At 35.2% G+C, this 19,495-nt stretch overlaps 1 protein-coding gene across 13 annotated transcripts in view; it reads left to right on the top strand.

The window, feature by feature from the left end:
• Positions 1-19,495, top strand: part of KLHL5 (kelch like family member 5) — a 59,239-nt gene that overhangs the window by 21,773 nt on the left and 17,971 nt on the right. For 8 of the 13 annotated variants that reach the window (XM_085322811.1, XM_085322818.1, XM_085322816.1 and 5 more), the window contains 3 exons: positions 8,042-8,224; positions 14,163-14,299; positions 14,712-14,908. In XM_085322811.1, coding sequence (XP_085178937.1) covers positions 8,042-8,224; positions 14,163-14,299; positions 14,712-14,908 — 517 coding nt within the window. Of the gene's footprint in view, positions 1-6,587; positions 6,710-8,038; positions 8,225-14,162; positions 14,300-14,711; positions 14,909-19,495 lie in introns of all 13 variants that reach the window. The other 5 variants (XM_085322813.1, XM_085322812.1, XM_085322817.1 and 2 more) reach the window with 3 other exon arrangements.

Below are 19,495 nucleotides of genomic sequence, written 5' to 3'. Positions count from 1 at the left end.
TTTCTTTTTTTTTTTTTTGACTTTACATAGAAGTCATGGAGTTACCTTGCTTCTCTAGCCTCTGTATATACTGCCCAGATAAAGCCCTAAAGGATGGGCTGTATGTAACATGCAAGCTTCAATGACAAAAGCAGCTGCACTGTTTTGTGTGCATCAGTCTTCCTCTTTGCCACATCATATGACATAGAAGGAAGAGGCTGTAGACCAAATCTCTTGTTATGAAAGTCTTAAATCATTATGTGATTCATTTAGAGGAGAGACAATGTGGAATTTCTTTGTTATTGTAAGGCTCAATGGCAGAAAGAGTAAGCAGATTGCAAGTTTAGATCCAAATCTTTGTCAAATGACAGTTTTTCCAGGTGAAAGAAGTTCTTTCAGGTTCGGGGATCAGAGCTAGTTACCTATAATGTTATCCGCATCATAATCTATGTGCTGTTCATGACTAGCGTTAGCCTGAATGATAGTTTGTGAAGCCAGTAAGGTTTGAATTCTTCCTTTTGCTGTTTTTCCTCTCTTAGATTTCCTCTACTGTTGCCATTCATTAATTCTCCTACTTTCCTGAGGCATGGTCACCAATTTTCGATTTGTGGACTTCTAACGTTTTCTTGTAGAGGTGCGGATGCTATAGCAAATTCAAACATATTAGCAGTAGATGTGCCTTCCTTACTTTTTGTGGATGCCTTAGAAGCTATCCGCAGACCTTGAAGACACAGTAGATGACAAGGTGAAAATCAGTGCTGTAGGGCACACCTAATGTGAAGTATTGTGTCTGGTTCATTTCTCACAGACTTGCATTAAAATATTGGAATTACTGTAGATATTCTAAACTATGGTAATATATTTGTATTCAAATATAATATTAAAATACATATTTGAAAATGAAATGCAAACAGTTTTTTAGAATTCTTCAGTTGTCCTAACCATGAACAGTTTAAGATGTTTGCAACTGATGTTAAGACAAGGTCTGAATTTACAGAACCATCCTGTTTAATACTCTGTATGAACAATCTTGAAGTTACACTGTAAATTTCTAAGTTTGTCCCCCTGGCAACTTTCCATTTACAGAAACCCTTGTTGTAATGTCTTTTCTCCCACCTCAATCTTAGAGACCTTTGATATTTTTGTATTTTTGTTTGTTTTTTGTTTTTGATTGTTGCCCGCCCTGACCAGATTAAAGCTATAAAGCATATTGTATTATGCTTGCCTTATACTGAAATATAGATGCAACATGAGCTAATCAAGGTAGTTACGTTTTCCAGACAGAACATAAGTTACAGGGGATATTTGGGTGCATACACAAATTTATTGCAGTAAGTCTAGAAGATTTCTTAGAGGTAAGACAGGAAACGTGTGCTGTAATCAAAGGTTTAGCTGCAGTGAAACAAGCCTATATTATTTCTCAACAAAATTAAAAACTAATAAAGATGCAAGTAGTACTGTTATAGCAGTTTTTGTGTATGTGTCTCTGGGCTTTCATAGGTAATACTGGAGTCTGTGCTGCAGCTTCTCATGGCTTCTGTTATTCCTGCTGGTTAGATTGAAATGAGTGCATATATATTTGTGTTTGCTACAAATACACCTTTTGATTGCAAGAGGGACATAAAACTATAGTTATGGCTATTGCTATAATTCTTCGCTTTTGCATGGAGTAAATCCCTAGTCCTCAAGTTCCTTCACTTTCTCCACAGTCACCTTTGTCCTCTTTTCACTAATATTCTGATCATAAATTCTAATACTCTGTGGATTTTAGCAGCCTTTGTCATAACTGTGCTTGGCTTCCTCCTTCTATTTATGCTTTTCCCAACCTTTGGAAAAGTCTTCTGGGTTTTTTTGGTTGGCTGGTTTTGTGCGTTTTTTTTATTATTATTATTTTTATTTGCTTTTTCCAGGAATCCCATCAGCATCCTTCTTTTCAACAAACATTTCCTGCAGCTTGGATTCTTATATTCCTAACTTTATATGGAGTCAAATATTCACTTTTTCAAAGTGTCATATAAAATCATAGAAGCTGGTGTAAAAGCTGTCATATTACTATCCTAATGTTCTGATCTTCATATACCATAAACGCCACCTAGCTTAGAGACAGTACCGTAAACGACAAAATTGTGGACAAATTATTTTTAACATTATTTTGAAATGCTGTACATAACTTCGGTGCAGAAAGCCATTGTAATGCAGTAGTAAACTTGTGAAATTAAAATTTGTAAAAGATGTATCTTAATATATATGCTAACTTGTTCTAAAGTTAGACATGCCCCATCTTTTATAACGTTATGACCCATAAAATGGACTGACCTAACCTAAGATGACTTCAAGTTATAACAGAGCTTCTAATAATAATATTATGAAAAATTACCCTGAGTGCATAGGTTCGTGATACGGAATAGCAAATACGTTGTCTTGTCTCAAATTAAGCAATTGGCCTATCTTTTAACTATATAAAACTTTTAGTTAGGATGTCCATCTACTGGAGATTTTTCTGTTCTAATAATAAAATAAATACATCGCTGTGTTTTGAACAGTAGTGAAATTCATGGCTCATTGATAATGCATTGCAGTAAGTTCTATACGCTTTATTTATGATTGCAGAGTTCTACTTTTATTAGTCAAACATTAGCTTTTGATTTTTGAGTGTATTACTGCTTTTGCATGGCAAGAATGTAAATGGCATCTAAGTTGTAGACACTGATATATACTATTCATTCTTTCTCTTCCTTCTATTGTTTCTTTTAAACTGGAGTCAGTTACACTTGCTCAGTTTCCTACACACACACACACACACAAATTGTTTTTATTGTTCATCTCTAAACCTCTTATTTTTGCAAACCTTTTTTGGAGATGTGTGAACAAAAGTTAAAAAATTTTCTATTTTCTTCTTGGAAATCTCATGATACTTGCCTTTTTACTGGCTATATGGTTTGAGTTGTCCATATTTGTTTGTTGATTTTCTGTTTAAGAGGCATATTTTAAAGGTAATATTCTTAATACATAAATTCAGATTTAAAATATTGAGAGCAGTTATTTTATTCATTGAGAAATGACATGCTCACAGGGAATGACGGTGAGGAGATTGGAGAAGTAGGTTTTGGGGGTTTGGTTTTTGGTTTTGGGTTTTTTTTTTCTTTCTCCATCTCTCCAGTTTATTGCCTTTTTAAGTGTTTATTACTTTTTAAGTGTTTATTGCCTTTTAATGCCTTCATTTAAGCCCAGTTTGTATTAGAGATTCACATTTGTAAAATAGGACTTGTACCACTTCTATGTGCCGGTTATTATTGCTGCAACCCCCATTGTGCACTGTTTGGAGTGTCTTTACAACATCATTGGGGTTGGAGTGCAGTGCTCCTGCAGATTTCAGTAGGGTAGGCAAAGCATTCACTTTTAGTTTGGTTTCCTAAAGGTATTGAGTTTATGCAGTTGTTCTTCATCTCTTCTGCCCTTTCCTTGGTAGCATTAGAACCTATTGGCCATTTTCAGCCTAATTTGAGAGTATGCAGCAGTCTCAGAGATAATTTAACTCCCTGCAAGTGACAGCTAGTTAACAGAGAGAAACCAAGCTTACTGCCTTTACTGAAGAAATGGCAGAATTTATTTGTTGCAAAGCTGACTGTTCATCAGTGTATGACTTGCTTTTAGTCACAGCATTTACTATCTCTTCCTTAGTTAAGAGACACCTTAAGGAACAGAGAGAAAATAAGAGCAGCTAGGGTTGTCATGGTGGTGGATGGAGTAGTACGAGAGGACAGAAGATACAGATCTTTTGAAAAACAAACTTCACTTGTTGATTCCGTAAAATAGCAATTTTAGTGAATGCAGTAGCAGTATATCTGAGGCATTTTCTCCATCATGATTTTGTAGATAGAAATCTCATTGTAATACCTCTTGACTCATTTTTCCAGTCAAGGCTCTGGTATCCATTTGCAGTTCTAACGTGTTGCATGTTCAGAAGGAAATGTTACTTTTTAATGCACTATAGTAAGTTTTCACTTGCAACTTGCTGTGACATCCTAGGAGAGTGGAGGTACTTCCTACATCAGGTCAACATCTGTACTACATACCTGCGTTCTAACCATGTCATCTTTATGTTGTAGTAAAATTATGTTTTTGCAGCTTCATAGGATTTTAGAACAGGATAGCTCATGCATACTATCTTGTGAAGATTTTGACCATTTTTGGAAGTGCGGAGAAGGTTACAGTTAAATCAAGTGAACTGATTTTAACAGTAGGGCATTTTTTAATATGAGTAAATTCACACACAACTCTTTCAGGCAGATTTATTTTAAAATTAATTTCTGATTTTGTTCTCAAGCTCTGTTTCAAAATGAGCATATGTGGTGGGGTTGGGGTTTGTTTTTTTCTTTTGTTGTAATGAAGTTTTTCTAGCTTGAGTTTTATTTCAAAGATCAACATGGAGTCGTTAAATCCAAAAGATACCTTTCTAAGATGACTTAAAATGCAGAGCATGAAATAAAATGCTTGAAAAAAGGCATTTTTTCAAGGACAGCAACCTTTTTTATAACCATGGTTAGTACTTGTTTAAATTCATAGATTGTAACTAATATATGTAATTACTATAAAATAACCATTGTAACTCCTTTAAAAGGAATCTCAATACTTTCAAATAATTAGAAGAACAGCACAAATCCCATTAACAGGAACAGATTGTTCTTCTCCCCCACAAAATCTGAGAAACACTGATGTTTCTCTCTTGTAAAATAGAGTTTAGTAAAGATTGGGGGAAAGGAGGCTTGGGTTTTGTGTGTGTGTGTGTGTGTGTGTGTGTGTGTGTGTGTGTGTGTGTGCGTGCTTGTAACTTTGAAAACTGCTGTGGTATTGCTACAACAATGAATCCTGAGACAACAGAACAGAGATGTGAATTCAGCTCTCTAGTCATCATGTATGCTATTTACTTTTGAAGTGCATTTATGACCATTTTACTACCAGCCAGTTAATTGCTTCACTGCTTTGCAGTGAATTGTTTTACTGGGCAGAAAGTCTTCTCTCCAAACATCCTACTTCCAGAACTAAAAACCTTTAAAAATGGATGATTCTTATAGCATGTGTTGTACATAGTTTTAGTTTCAAAAGGGTCTATTCATATATAAATTCCTTATTAGACAACAAAGTTAAAGAAAGCTAGCATCTTCAGTGGATTAATAAGTTTGTCACCAGGACAGCAAAATACGTAGCTAGTGTGGGAAAGATCTTGTCCTCAGAGAAACTTTTGCGTTTTTATGATAATCTTAAAATTGTACTGTAATTAATGAATTGTTAATTAGTCAGTGCTACATAGGTTCTTTTGACATAAATATGGAGAGGAAAAAAAACAGGAGTGATAAGTTTAAGCCTATAAAAAAAGTCCTACTGACTAACACTGTAAGACATTCAGAATATTTCCAGTGAATGAGTTAAAACTACTGCATATCTACTTTTTCTTCCATGTTCTTTCTTAAAGGAATATGCAGAAAGGGCTCTTTGGTACACTTACCTATTCCATGCATTAACAGTCTCATTGTTAATGTAATTATCTTAATAATACATGTGGAGCATACAGAAGTGACAGTATGTCCACTCTATAGGAGGGAAAATTTGTGATATTTAAAGAAATCTGAGGCAAGATTCAAAATCTGAAGGAAGAAGAATCATTGGGATTCTCAGTGCTGTGGTATCTAAAACCTAGATGTTTGTTCCAAGTGTGGAGTTAAAGTTCTGTGTTAGATATCTACATTCCTTTCCTCTAGGTTAGAGATATGTAGACCAAGAAGTTAATCATGCATTTCAGTGCTACTGCTGGGAGAGAGAAAGTAGATCCTTCCCTTCCTGTGATTCTGTGATTCCTCTCTTCTTCCCCTGCTGTGTATTCTCCTAAGCTCTGTTTTGCATTAACCAGTCGTTGGGTAATATGCATAAATAGCCCTTGAATCTACATCTTTCCTTCTGTGCAAGTACCTCAACTATTAGACTGTCTGCTTCATGTTCCTTTATGGACCATTGAAGCCTAATTTTCCCTTTTCTCCACTGCCCCTCTGAAGTAGAAAAATGTTTTGTAACTTTGTGGTTAGAAGCAAGGACAGTTGCAGGATTGAACCTCTTCAAGGGTTAGAACTGAATTTGGCTCTGTGGTGTCTTGACTAGGTGCTTTATTATAGGCACATAGAAAATAGCACCACCACAATCATAATCCTTACTGAATAAAAGTGGTGACTGCTGCCGAGTTTTATGCAGAATGTACAAATGTGCAGTCTGGGGCCAGACAATAGCTTGAATCAGGGTGTGATTTGGGAGAGTGCTGACTTGCAAGATTTTTTCCTCCTGGATACATGTTACTTCTAGTTATATCTGCACAACTCTTTGTGCCACTATAGTGTAAATATCAGTTCCCTGATAATGTGTGGATTAAAAATCTTTTTTTGTTGCTTTATGTCACTATTAATGGTGGTAATTTGAGGAATCTGGACTAAAATATGGGACAACAAAAACATACCTCAACACTATTGAGATTGTGATAAATTGTAGTAGAGAACAAAAATTTCCTAGGCATTTTTTTATGGAGTAGCACCCTGTTTGTTCCACTTCTGTTTCTTTTGCAGGACTGCTGGTATAAAGAACTGCTTTCCTGAATTCTCTGTGAGAATGCCCCTCAGTTTTGCCAAAATAATGTTTTTTTGTAGTTGCATGATGAATCAGATCAAGGAATTGGTATGTTAGAAAGGTAACTCTTTCCTTCTCTTACTTGTTTTTCAGGTGTATCAGTTCCTTGATTCAGTTCCCCACTTGGCCACAAAAAATACTTGTTTCAGGATGTCAGAGAGGCAGTAGTGGAGCAGGTGACCCTTAGGGGATGGAAACAAGTTGGTGTAGCTTAAATAAATGCAAAACCACAACTTCAGAGGGTACGCTTAAGATAGTTTCCCTCAAGGGAAGTAGGTAGGCAGGCCTCTAATTTCTCATACAGTACTAAATTTAGATTTGAATTAAATGCCAGGTACTTGGCCTTTTTAGTTATCTGGGCACATGCACAAAAATGCAATTTTTTTTTTTCTGCTGAAAATTTAGGCTTTGATTTTGAGGATCTCCCTCTTGGAATTAATAGCTAGCTAAGTCTCAGTGGATTTGGCCTTGAGCATGCTGCCTGAGATCATAATATCTTTGGGTGAACAGAAATCTGGAGGCAGATCGTGTGAACCCATGTCTTTCCAAGTACTATGGTAGACCCAGAGGTGTGGGGTTTAAGTTGCCTGCATGGAGGAGAAGCAAGGAGTAGTCAGTTAAAGAATTGTGAACAAGAAAAGTTGGGCTGACCTCAGTGCACGTGACTAGGATACAGCTCCTTTATGTCTCAGGATCATACTTTTCAGCTGTTTTATGTCCTAGGCCCAGGCATTCTGGTTAAGTTTACTGTATTCCTCTTTCTCCTGAGCTGCTGTGTGTATGGGCAAGAATAACTTTTCATCCCAAGCAGCCTTGCTTTTACCTAACATCAGTTTCTACTGTGCTAGATCTTATTTCAGATGCTTGAAGCTTTATGCATTAGGAGTGGTGACGTATTGATGTGTTTCTTGATGTATCACTTTTGCCTGTATGCACACACCCTGTCACTAGCTCTGGATATGCTTAGTTTTGTTCTAGCCAACTTGGGCTGTGATGAAGACTTCAGTGTGCGTATGTAATGGGGTGGCAGAGAGAGAGGCAATTCCTTATTGCATCCTTCTGTCACTTTTGCACTTTGCAGGGTCTTGGAAGAACTTGCAGGTGCCTGTTCTTCCTCCACCATCTGACCACATTGTAGATACGATTTCTGGATTGATCTTTGTGTATTCTTTGATGTAGAGACCATTATTCTGCTTTCACAGAAGTTTGGATTCAATTCAGAGAAACAAAGAATGAATGTGAAGAGAAATAAAATAGCAAGGGAATATATATTAACATAAATTACGTATTTCAATTTTAAAATCACATGCAATTTTTCCTTTTAGCATCTGAATATAGAATTGCTGCACCTTAATATTGTCTAAACTAAGGCTTCTGTTTTTGTCTTCAGCAGAACCTCCAACAGCAGTCATACCTTATCATCTTGCCAAACTATGGAGCCCTGTACATCTGATGAATTTTTTCAGGCTCTCAACCATGCTGAACAAACTTTTAAAAAGATGGAGAACTATCTGAGACACAAACAACTGTGCGATGTGGTATTAGTTGCTGGTGATCGTAGAATACCGGCTCACAGGTAAGTTTATTGCAATTCAGAGTAAGTTCATGTTAGTTTACGAACCTGTGCTCAAAGTGTAGGTCTTCTGTTTTAAAAAGTTCAGAACATCCTATAAAACATATCCAAAATACACCCTTGGAATATTAAAAGCAGTAGTGTTTTTTGTACTGTAGAGTGAAGTTTAAAAATTTTCTTAGATTTGATTTTTTTTTCCTTTATACCAAGAGTAGAGTTGTTGAAGAGATAGCAACAACGACAGTCTTGTGTCCACAAAGTCTTTTGCCTCCCATAGTAAGAAAAGTCCTATGGTAGTAGACTACTGAACACTGACAGTAAGTGTTAGAGAGCTGTATTAGACCAAACATTACCATATCTGTCATCTGTGTAATTAATAGATCAAGTATGATACCATTTTAAAAGCTAGTAACATACTAAAGATTGTGAAACAAAAATACGGCATTAGCGGTTCAAATAGGAAACTAGATTTAATTAAACTTTGGTTTTACAAGATTGGATCTTCAATAGAAATAGTAGGCTAAAGTATTCCTATTTTCCATTGCTCATTTCTACCCCCTCCAGTGAAACCCTATCTTAATACTCCTTGTAAAGGATAGGGCAAGATTGCTGTTTGGGATTTGGTTTGGTTTTGTTTTTTTTTTTCCTTTAAGTGAGATCTCTAGTTTTATTCAGAATCATCCTCACTGCTGTACTGAGACAACTGAAGAAATGATAGCATGGAAACAGGAACCAATTTGGGAGGCAGGCAATTATACTGCAAGTTGCTGTTGCTCTTAGAGCCTTCGTTTTGTGACGGCTCATTTTTAAAATCAAGGCTATCCCTGATGGCAGTTGCTTAAGATCTGTCCTAGGGTGGTTCAGGCTGATGACAAAATTGCACGTTGGAAACAGCAAATCAGATCAGAAGAGAGAATACACCCTTATCTAGGGAGTTTACACCCATTGAAATAAGTTAGAAATTAGAGCGCTTCGAAATGCTTTCTGTAAAGTGTGATAAACAGAAAAATAATAAATACAGTAAGGAAATAATCTGACTTGATTATGTGGCCATGGTAATACCTTTGCAGAATACAGTTCTGGAGTCTGATTTACTTAAAGGTTAAGAATATGGAAAAAGGTGGATAGGGCAGCTGTGAATATTTTGTAAGGACCGGAAGATTCTGTTGCAACAAGGTAAACATAATGTTCTGTATACTAAAAAGCTCTTTAATGTGCTTGCTACCAGTTTCTCATTTATTTATAGGGTTGTTGCTCCTCTAGTTTCTACTAATGTATCTATTTCTGTAGCGCATTAGGCACATACTACTAACTATTACTGTCTGTTCTCCTCCTCTTAGTAGGAGAAACATCTTGCTTTAGTTGGAATGCAGTGTTTTGAATATACGCAGAAATAAGGCCAAAGAACTGTGCATTCTGTTTGTAGCAGAAGATGGGAGTCCTCAGTTTACTTCATAATGTTGGAGCAGCCTATAAAGAAGCTTTGTCTTTTGCACAGTAGGTTTTCTCTTATTATTTTCCCAGAGGAACATAGCAATAACTACAGTCTTCATTCCAGTACTTGAAAAGTACCTCACTGAAAATTGAACTTGTCCTTAATGGGAAAGATCTTGAATTTGGTTCCACATTTTATGAAAAAATAGTAAGAAAATTGGAGTGTAGGCTTAATGTTTTTGCAGTAGCCTGTATTGTAAAGAGGAAAAAAAAATGCTGTTTGTTGTTTGTGGGTGTGGGATGTTTTTTTTTTTTTTTTTTTTTTTAAACTGCCTGCATCAGTCTATCCAAGTTCTGACTCATTTAGCATTGCCAGCAGGCTGGAGCAATCACTGCATTTCAGACCACTAGGGATTGTTTTATCTTAAGACTTTATTAATAAATAATAAAACATGTATTATATATTAGCTTAATAGTTTGTCATTAGGATTCATGTACAAAAGTAGAAAGTTCGTTTACATTGGACAGCTTTCTTCTTTTAGAAAGCTAAAAGATTTTCTTCTGTACATGATCACATAGAACTGTGTTCTTAATTCTTGATTTCTACTTTTGATGATATTTGAATGCTCTGATGGTATGAAGTATATATTCAGAGAAAGGAGCAGAGAGTTTAATACCTGCAGTAGTGATAAGTACAAGTAGCACATTACTGTGAAACACTGAAGGGTTTTGGTTTAAACCTATTTAAAGACTTAGACTGCTATGAATCTATTATAAACGATAGATAGATAAGAATATTATATATGGCCATGATCTTTCTGAATATGGCATGTCTTAATACTGTTGATCTCTATTCTGTGCTGAAATTATACGTTTTATTATTGATTTCTATTGACTTGTGGGGAAAACTGAAAGGCCAGTTGGCTGGAAGGCTGCCTTGTTTTCTTGTTTCGTAGTTCAGTGTCACCTTGGTGCTTTGTCTCTATATCTTTTAATCTCCTTTCTTTGGTAAATAGTAGTGAAATTAGGAAGCTTGGTACCTCAGAATTAGTTAAGCTGTCTTGGTGGCTCTTTCTGTTTTTTTGATCAGGAGAACTCACAGGAATTAAAGACATCAGTAGAATTGGAACCACCTATTAAAAACAGGGAGACATACTAAAACACAGATTTATTTTTAGTATTAGGTCGTAGCTATGGAGTTTTTTTTTTTCCAGAGGGGTTAATTGTACATACATCTCACTGATTTTCAGATGAAAAATTACTGACTGCATTTATATGTTCCTCTTCCTCTAAATTCTCCTATGTCCTGAAAAAGAGTGTTCAGTCTACTGCAATTAATCCAGTAGCCAAATTCTTGTAAAACTCATCTATGCAGAATTGATGATTTGGCAATGGCTGGTGATTAGTAAGAGAAAAAGGGAAAAATATGTTCTCCATCTAAAGGAATACAGAGTCAACTGTATTAATGCTTTTCTTGTACAGTTAGAAGCCTCTAAACTCCTGATTTAATTGGATTTTATAGGCCTTTTCTATTCAGACCAATTATAAAATAAATGTTACTTTTTGAGGGGGAGGTATATAAACTCAGAATACAAAAAATGGTTTTCTACAGTTTCCAAACTGAGGAAAGTCAACATTTTGTAGCAAGTTTAGTTCCTAGTGAATTCTTGATACGAACAAATATGTTAAATTTACTGATTAATAAATAGTACAGAGAGAATCTGTGTTGTATACTAACAAAGCAATCATTTGCAAATGGTGGCTCAATTTAAAAGGGGAGTTGTAAATATTAGCATTTAAAATTGGCACAGTTTTTGTAGTCATATAGCACAGGATTTTCTTCTGAAAGATCGTACTTGTCACTTTAGGTCTTTCAGAGCTCTTTTCGCAAACAGGTCAAATATAGATGGGGAAGTTACTCAAGGGATTCTGTAGTTACATGAAGATGTGGCCGCTTCACATCATATGAATTGTATGTTGCAGTGCAGTTTATTTTAAGACAATTCAAAAACAAAGATTGAAAGAAAAACCAGTTACTAGTAATGAAATTAAAAGATCAAAGAACAAATTGGTGTCAAATGGCATGAGTAAAGTAGTAATTGATTTCTATTGACTTGTGGGGAAAACTGAAAGGCCAGTTGGCTGGACGGCTGCCTTGTTTTCTTGTTTAGTAGTTCAGTGTCACCTTGGTGCTTTGTCCCTGTATCTTTTAATCTCCTTTCTTTCTTTGAAAGAGCTTTTTCCTGAGTGAGTCTAATTAAGCAGAAGAAAATATGGCTGTCTATTCTAAGGCTTTCCATTGTGAACGTATTTCTTGGCTAAAGTTATGATAAAAATTTTTATCAGTATGTCGTGTGCTTTAGCACGTGCAGCCCAGGAGTAGATTAATGCAAGCAATGTGCCATTTCGGCATATGCAGGTTACTCTCTGGAAAGCACTTAATGCTGTGAAGCGTGTATACTTTCTCATGAATCTGAATACAACTTTGCAAAAATATGAAAAGGATTGCATCTTCAAATTCTCATAATTTCTTCTGAAATACTTCAAGATCGGAATTTACAGAGTGATTTTTTCTGGTACCTGCAGAGCTGGTAGAGGGTCTAGATCCCCGAGTTATTATTAGTCATTTCTATAACAGCTCTTGTTAAGATACATCCAGTCGTTTTCTAAATAGTGCTGCAGCTGACTAAACTAAAATAGGTGTATGGTTACAAAAACGAACAAAAATTGTGCTAGGATTAGATTTTAGGTTCTGTTTCTTACGACAATTATCTTTTTCAAGCTCTACACTATGTAGAGTCACATCAGTATGGTCAGCATTAAATATTTTAAGTTGTTTGAGGTTTTCTCTTATTCTGAATCAGAATTGCAAAGATGCCTCAGTTATTCAAATTCTGCCCATCTACACACTTCTACTTCCAGGTAGGGCCACTATTTTCCATATATAAATCTGATCTTGTCATCTCATTCAAGCATCAAAACCAACTTCAGAAACTTTCCCTTGATGTTTAGATGAATTTACTCTACAATCTCACATAATTTTTACAGTTCTCTAGGGGGCAGTATTTTAATTCAACTGATGGTGTCTTTAAACTGAAGACAAAATAGCTTAGGACTGATGCTTGTCTAGTACCCTGACAAAATGTTCTAATTTTTTGCTGAGACTGAGCCACAGAAGAACTCTCTCAAAAAAAATAGAACTTTATTTCTCATTACAAAATTTTATTTCAATCATACAAGCTTTCAAAAAAATAATCTTTTTCCTATCCAGTCATACGCATCTTTGTTGCCTCAGCAACTAGAAAAAAAATGATTACCCTACTGCAGGCCTGACTAAAGAGATGGAAATGGTCAACGGTCAGAAGATAAAGCATGAAAAAAATAGTAGTTGAAAGTAGTAAAAAATGTGCTACTTTGCTGTTAACATAACTTTTTTTTAATGTACCTGCAAGTGTTCTGCATTTATACACATCTGTGACTTATTTCTGAGTAGTAGTACTCACCTTTCCAACTGGACAGTTAACTAATTTTATTCCATTTTGTGCCCCCTAACCTCTAGCATTTTAACAAGCCAATATAAAAACTTAGCACAGGACAAACTGATACTTCCTGAAGAACTGGATTCATAGTGTGTACTCAGATGGACTGGGGAGAGTGCAGGCAGTAGGCTTAATTCCTGGGGTTCCTGTTAGTGTAGCTCGAACGCATGCAACGGTATTTATTTATGGTCTCTCTGTGAGCAAGACAACTAAGAGTGGACTGGCACAGCAAGAAAATTGATTCAGCCATAGCGTAGTCTCTTAGGAGAGAGAAGAGCAGACCTCATGTTTTACTCTCCATAATATAAAGAAATATCAGTTGAGCAGTAACAGCATGTTTACTTATTAAGTATCTTAAGTTACTCAGAATTGTTAATAAGATGCTCAGTGCACACAAAGCAGATTACTATGTAAATTTTCTTCTTCTGTGGAGCACTTCTTTCTACTCATATAGGCTTTTGTTGTGTGTACTGCCTCCATTTTTATTGTGCCTAGTTCTAACATCAGGATTTGTAAATGAATGCATGTGTGTGCACCAAGAGTAAAATAATTTTAAAACACTTGAAACAGGAGAAGTAAGTCAGTTTTTATACTTTAAAAAATAACTGATATGAATGCAAATCAATGAAAATTATTTATTTATTTATCATATCAAGAATATGATTTTTTGTGGGTTATTTTTGTGTTGACTATTAAAAGTTACTGAGCTTTGAAACAGTAAATTGTTTACTTCAGCAGCAAGTATAGTTTCAGTGACAGTACTTCATTATTCATAGAGAAGAACTGGAGCATGAAGCAGTTTGTCAACTTTAAAATGTTTTTCTCAGAAACGCTATAGCGTTCTGGCAAAAGGCAAAATAACGAAGAATAAATTAACAAACATCAGCTTGATTAAGGGTTTTTTTTCCCCCCCTTCCCTTCTCACCCTCTCCTTGTGTCTCTCCATTTCTCCTGCATTATGTACCCAGATTGGTTCTCTCCTCTGTTTCCGACTACTTTGCAGCAATGTTTACTAATGATGTAAGGGAAGCAAGACAAGAAGAAATCAAGATGGAAGGTGTGGAGCCAAATGCATTGTGGGCTCTGGTTCAATATGCATATACAGGTAATTAAAATGGGAAAATTATCTAATGATTTGTCCTCCTGTGAGCATTATAATCTATTACTAGATTTCAGGTGCCTTTTTATTATTCTTCACATGATTTAACTCCTCATCTATAAAAAATTATCATCACTGCTCTTACCTGAGGCAACCTGGTAGGCTATAGTTTCTCTAATTACCTGAATATTTCAAATGTGTTATGACTGACAAAAAAAGAATTTTATTAAGATTCCATTTTCTTGCATCATTAGAGCTATGAGTTTTGAAAAGCTGGTTATCTGTTGCTGGAGGTGGTTTGCTGAACCTTGTGTTCTGTCATATAATCTGTAAATAATTCTGTTGCAGATGAGTATTGGGGAATTTGACAAATGATAAAAGTAAAATAATGTGATCTATTTCTTTATATTGTTGCTAGGTCGTCTTGAATTAAAAGAAGATAACATTGAGTGCCTGTTGTCTACAGCTTGCCTTCTTCAGCTCTCTCAGGTTGTAGAAGCATGTTGTAAGTTCCTAATGAAGCAGCTTCACCCGTCCAACTGCCTTGGAATCCGATCCTTTGCTGATGCACAGGGTTGCACTGACTTGCACAAGGTGGCTCACAATTACACTATGGTATGTTCTTATTTGAAGTATCACCTAACTTTTTAGTAAGGAAAGTACACAATGTCAGCCTGAATAAAATGCAACTTCCCCCCACCCCCCCAGCCCAGAAAATCATTGCCACTTTCTAAGCAAGAACACTTGTATGTTCCTATGCTGAGAAATGACAAAATAACTATAAAGTTGCTGGCTTAGAAGAAAATAGGCATGCATTTACAGTTCCTTGTAGCTGTAATGGGATTATGTGATATGCATTCAACAAAATGAGTCAAAAGTTAGTTCTCATTTCTAGTTGAGACAGTTGAAAAATACAAACAGTGGGCAAGCTGCTGTCATTTGGTCCAAATAAGACATTGAAAAATAAATACTGTTTCATTCAGTAAGGAACTGCAGAAATCAGGTTCTAAGTTGCACATAGGATATGACTGTGGATTCTCATCAGAATAGATTCTACTTCATTCTTAATTTGTTAGTAAAGGGATATCAGCAAGGCATCAAGGAATATGATCTCGGGTTATCCAATGTGGGGCTAGATACAAATTTGTCAGAGATCCTTTTTTTCTTTAAAGACTGATCTACCAACTTAATTTTAGCTCTTTTAATAGCTCTACTTTCCTCTGCCCAATTTAAAATGTTCTTATTTTCCTTCTCAAAAGAATGTTTTGATAATGTTAGCAGAAGAAAGTATGAGAAGTGTCTCTAAGGCAAGTCAGTTCATCTGCTTTTTGCAGAGTTTTGTGAAGTATTTTTCTCTTCTGTTGATGAAGTTTCACCTGCCTGCTTCAGCTCTTGGGATCTGAACTAGGGCACGTAGATAGATATTGTGTAAGAGACATGGGAATTAAGATGATACTTAATTTGCTTGTATGACATTGCATTACATTGCCATTAAACCATTGACTTAGATCCAAGAAGTGTAATTTTTTTGTGTTATAATTACAATTAGAAATCCGTGGGTTGTCCTCTTACCTTCTGAATGTTTGATGATTTGAAAACTGCTGTTTTGCCCTTTTTTTTTTAAATTCCTTCTTCCTTGGCTTAAAATAACTCAGTTTCATATGAAAATAGTTTAAATTTGCTCTTTTTTCCCCCTATGATATAATGTTCTTTCCTAATGGCTGAATGTCTGCTCTATTTGTAATTGTATATGGGCTGAAGGTTACCAACATAGTCAATAAATAGTGTTCAGTTTGTAATTTACATGTTTCTATTCTTGACCTTCATTATTGTTCAGTCATAGGTGAGGAAACTACAATTAGAAATAGTCAAATGAAACAGTAAAGATAAATGTATTTTATACCTTTTGAGGAATATAAGAATTAATGTTGAAAGAGACCATAATGCAGAACAGTATGCAAAAAGAGAACCTCCCTCCTTTGTTCAGTCTGTTTTTCTTTCTCAAAATAAGCAGCATGTGTTCTGGTCCATGTTGTTGTCTTTTTTATATATATGTGTGTGTGTGTGTGTATATATATATATATATGCGAATACATACACACACACACACACACACACACATAAAAATATATATATTTATAAAAGGAAATATATATACCTATGTATGCATAAACATATATACATATATATATATATATATATATGGGAAAACTTCTTTACTGTGAGAGTGACAGAGCACTGGAGCAGGTTGCCCAGAGAGGTTGTGGCATCTCCTTCTCTGGAGATGCTCAAAACTTGCCTGGACATGATCCTGTGCAACATGCTCTAGGTGGCCCTGCTTGAGCAGGAGCTAGATGATCTCCAGAGGTCCCTTCCAACCTCAGCCATTCTGTGATTCTGTGATTATAAACTTTATTAATGGAATGCAAAGATTAGAATAGTAGCAAATGTTAGACTAGTGCACATTAAAAAAAAAAAGATTATATAGTCTTACTACTTTGGCCTGCAACTCTTGACTTTTTGTGGGGAAAAGTGATTGTGAACTTTGTAACCATCATTCTTTTATGACACCCCATCTTTCTTTTGTTCAGACCACAGGAAAATAGTTGTATGCCTTTTGACCATTGTTTACTACAGTGGCAAAATTGTTGCTTTTAAGGCTTTGATGTGAATGCAATTTAAATTAGCTGGATTTTAAAAGCCATTTTCAAAACTAATTAGTTGTGCTAGATGAATTCTTCCCAAGGCCTCTTTTAATGTTGTTTAGTTCCAACAGAGACATGAAATTGAATTTTAGTAATGATGAGTAATAGAAGTGGCTTCCTTAGTTTGAAACGAATGTTGCTATGGAAACTGCATAGAAATGTATAGTCCAATTGAATCTTCAATTAAAATAAATCCCCAAGTAATTTCATTTGTTTAAAAGCTTTTTGAAAGTAGAAAATGTTCAACAGTAATAAATGTGAGATACTTATTAGCTCTTTCCATTAAAAAGTATTAGAGCATAAGAGTTAAGCAGACCTGTAATAAATATAAATTGTTTGTTAAAAACATGGCTTATTTATATCCTGCAAATAATAAGGGATTATGGTGAATATAGTACATGTTTTAAATTTTTTACATGTAATTTTGTCTCTCTTAAAGCACTGGAAATTGAAAGTAATAAATGATATATTTCAATTTATACATGTTATTTTCTATGACTTTTTCTTTGCCTCTGACAAAAAAATCACTGCCCTACAACTGATTTTCTGCAATTAAAACAACTTCTTAGTTTTAAAGATTTATGTGACGTGGAGTATTCTGATAGCACCTTTTCAGCTTTATTACAGCAGGACTAGAAATTTGGTTAAAATAAAAGATCAATCAGTAAGTTATCCCAGTAAGCCTACCTCTGTTAATCTACCTGTGCTGAATAATGTTCATTAGAGTCATTGGAAAGCATTGGCACGGTTTTAATCACACTATGCAATGTGATTAAAAAACATATAAATACAATAATCTGGATTTGAATGCTCCACCACTTCATATTAAAGGTATAGATGTATATTATACTAAAAGGACTTGAAAGTTACATTATTGTTTATTCAGTTGATAGTTGATAAGCTGTTTATTCAGAAGAGAAAAATTTTCAAGGTTATCAAAACAGGTCTTTTTTTTTGACACTGCAAACTTAAAATTTGAAAATTCTCAGGATGCATTAGGTGAAACATGAAATAATAAGAGGTGAGCAACTGTGGATGCAATGCCATATAAAGAGCTATTATGTACTTGATTTTCAAGAATCAAAGATGTAAATTACAGTTGACAGAATCATAAGGTGTATCTGAGTAAAGATATCTTTTACATCGAGGTTATGCTGTTTGCTGTTTTGCCAGGGTCATATCTATTTAAATATTTTAATAGGCTAGCCAGCAGTGTGTCTGTTTACTATAATTCATAAAGCATTTTCACACAGTGGCTTTGCATTTTTCTTGTCCTCTAACATAATGCCTACTGATGAACTTAAGTTGTCTTCAAAACATCAAAAGAGACTTCTATTTTGTTATCTTGTTGTTTGAGAACAACTGATGGGTTATCTTAGATGAAAAGCTTTAGCTCTCTTTTCACAAAGGAAAAAGAAAACTTCAGATGAGGAAAAGCTAGCCCAAGCTATTTTCATCTATAGTGAGTAAGGAGGTAAGTGTCAGCAGCTTTTTCAGGAGCTGAATTTCGAACTTTGCTACTTAAAATCAAAAAAAAAAAAAAAAAAAAAAAAAAAAAAAGTGGCTTCTTGAATAAAATGTGATAGTGCCTGACTTGATCTTTAAGTAGACAGTTTTATAGTCTTTGTTTCTCAAAGCTTTTTGTGCTTTAAAGCAGAGTGAAAGGTTATGCAGGTTTTCATTATAACTCTTCAGAAGTACATGAGGAATGATCTAAATGTTACAAAATACAGATAAAATTGCTTTTGTAGTTTCTGTGATTTCTCAGCACAAACAATGGCTTGAAGAGGAGGCCAATAAAAGAAGCTAGGAATTTTGCAGAAGAACAAGCTGGTGTGGGACTTGCTTTCTCTTATAGAGCAGGAATTGAAGAGCAGAAATCATGACAATACGGAGTTTACAATTTGGAGGATTAAGCAAAGGGTTATAATAGGCCTTTTTTCTTCCAACAGCCAGGGTAGTTTTTTGGGGGGGGGTGGGGAGATGTCCAGGAAAGAGGTGAGAAACTTCAGTATTTTTCATTCACAAAGGGCCATATCTAGAGATTATGTTAGTGTATAAAACAGGAATTTTGTATTCCTGCACCTGAAATTGCATTCCAAAATACTCTGCTCAGTGATCTTCTGGTTTTAAAAATATTTTTTTCATCTGAAACTTTTTTTTCACCTTTGAAAACTCTCAAGATACTTTTGGCTTTCAAGGGCTGTGAGTACAGTTCTGCCTAACCCAGGTCATTGCTGCCTTGGGATAACTAAATAGGTTTCTGGATGCTGCCTAACCTTTTTTGGAATCCAGAAACTATGCAGAGAGAAGTCAGGCAGCAGTAGATGTACTGTAAACAAACCTAGTGCACACCAAGAGCACTGGGTGGGTTCATCATTAGGTACCGCAGTCAAAGCTAACTTAAAGGGAAATGGCTGCTGTCGTATGTTTATCTGACCATACTCAGTTCCTAGGAGGTCAGATACCTCAGCTCTAAGTTCTTCTTAGCAAATCT

Source organism: Rhea americana, unplaced genomic scaffold (genome assembly GCF_003343005.1).
Source record: "Rhea americana isolate MKP2758 unplaced genomic scaffold, rheAme1 scaffold_8, whole genome shotgun sequence".
NCBI lineage: Eukaryota > Metazoa > Chordata > Aves > Rheiformes > Rheidae > Rhea > Rhea americana.
This window is presented reverse-complemented; position numbering and strand designations above follow the sequence as displayed.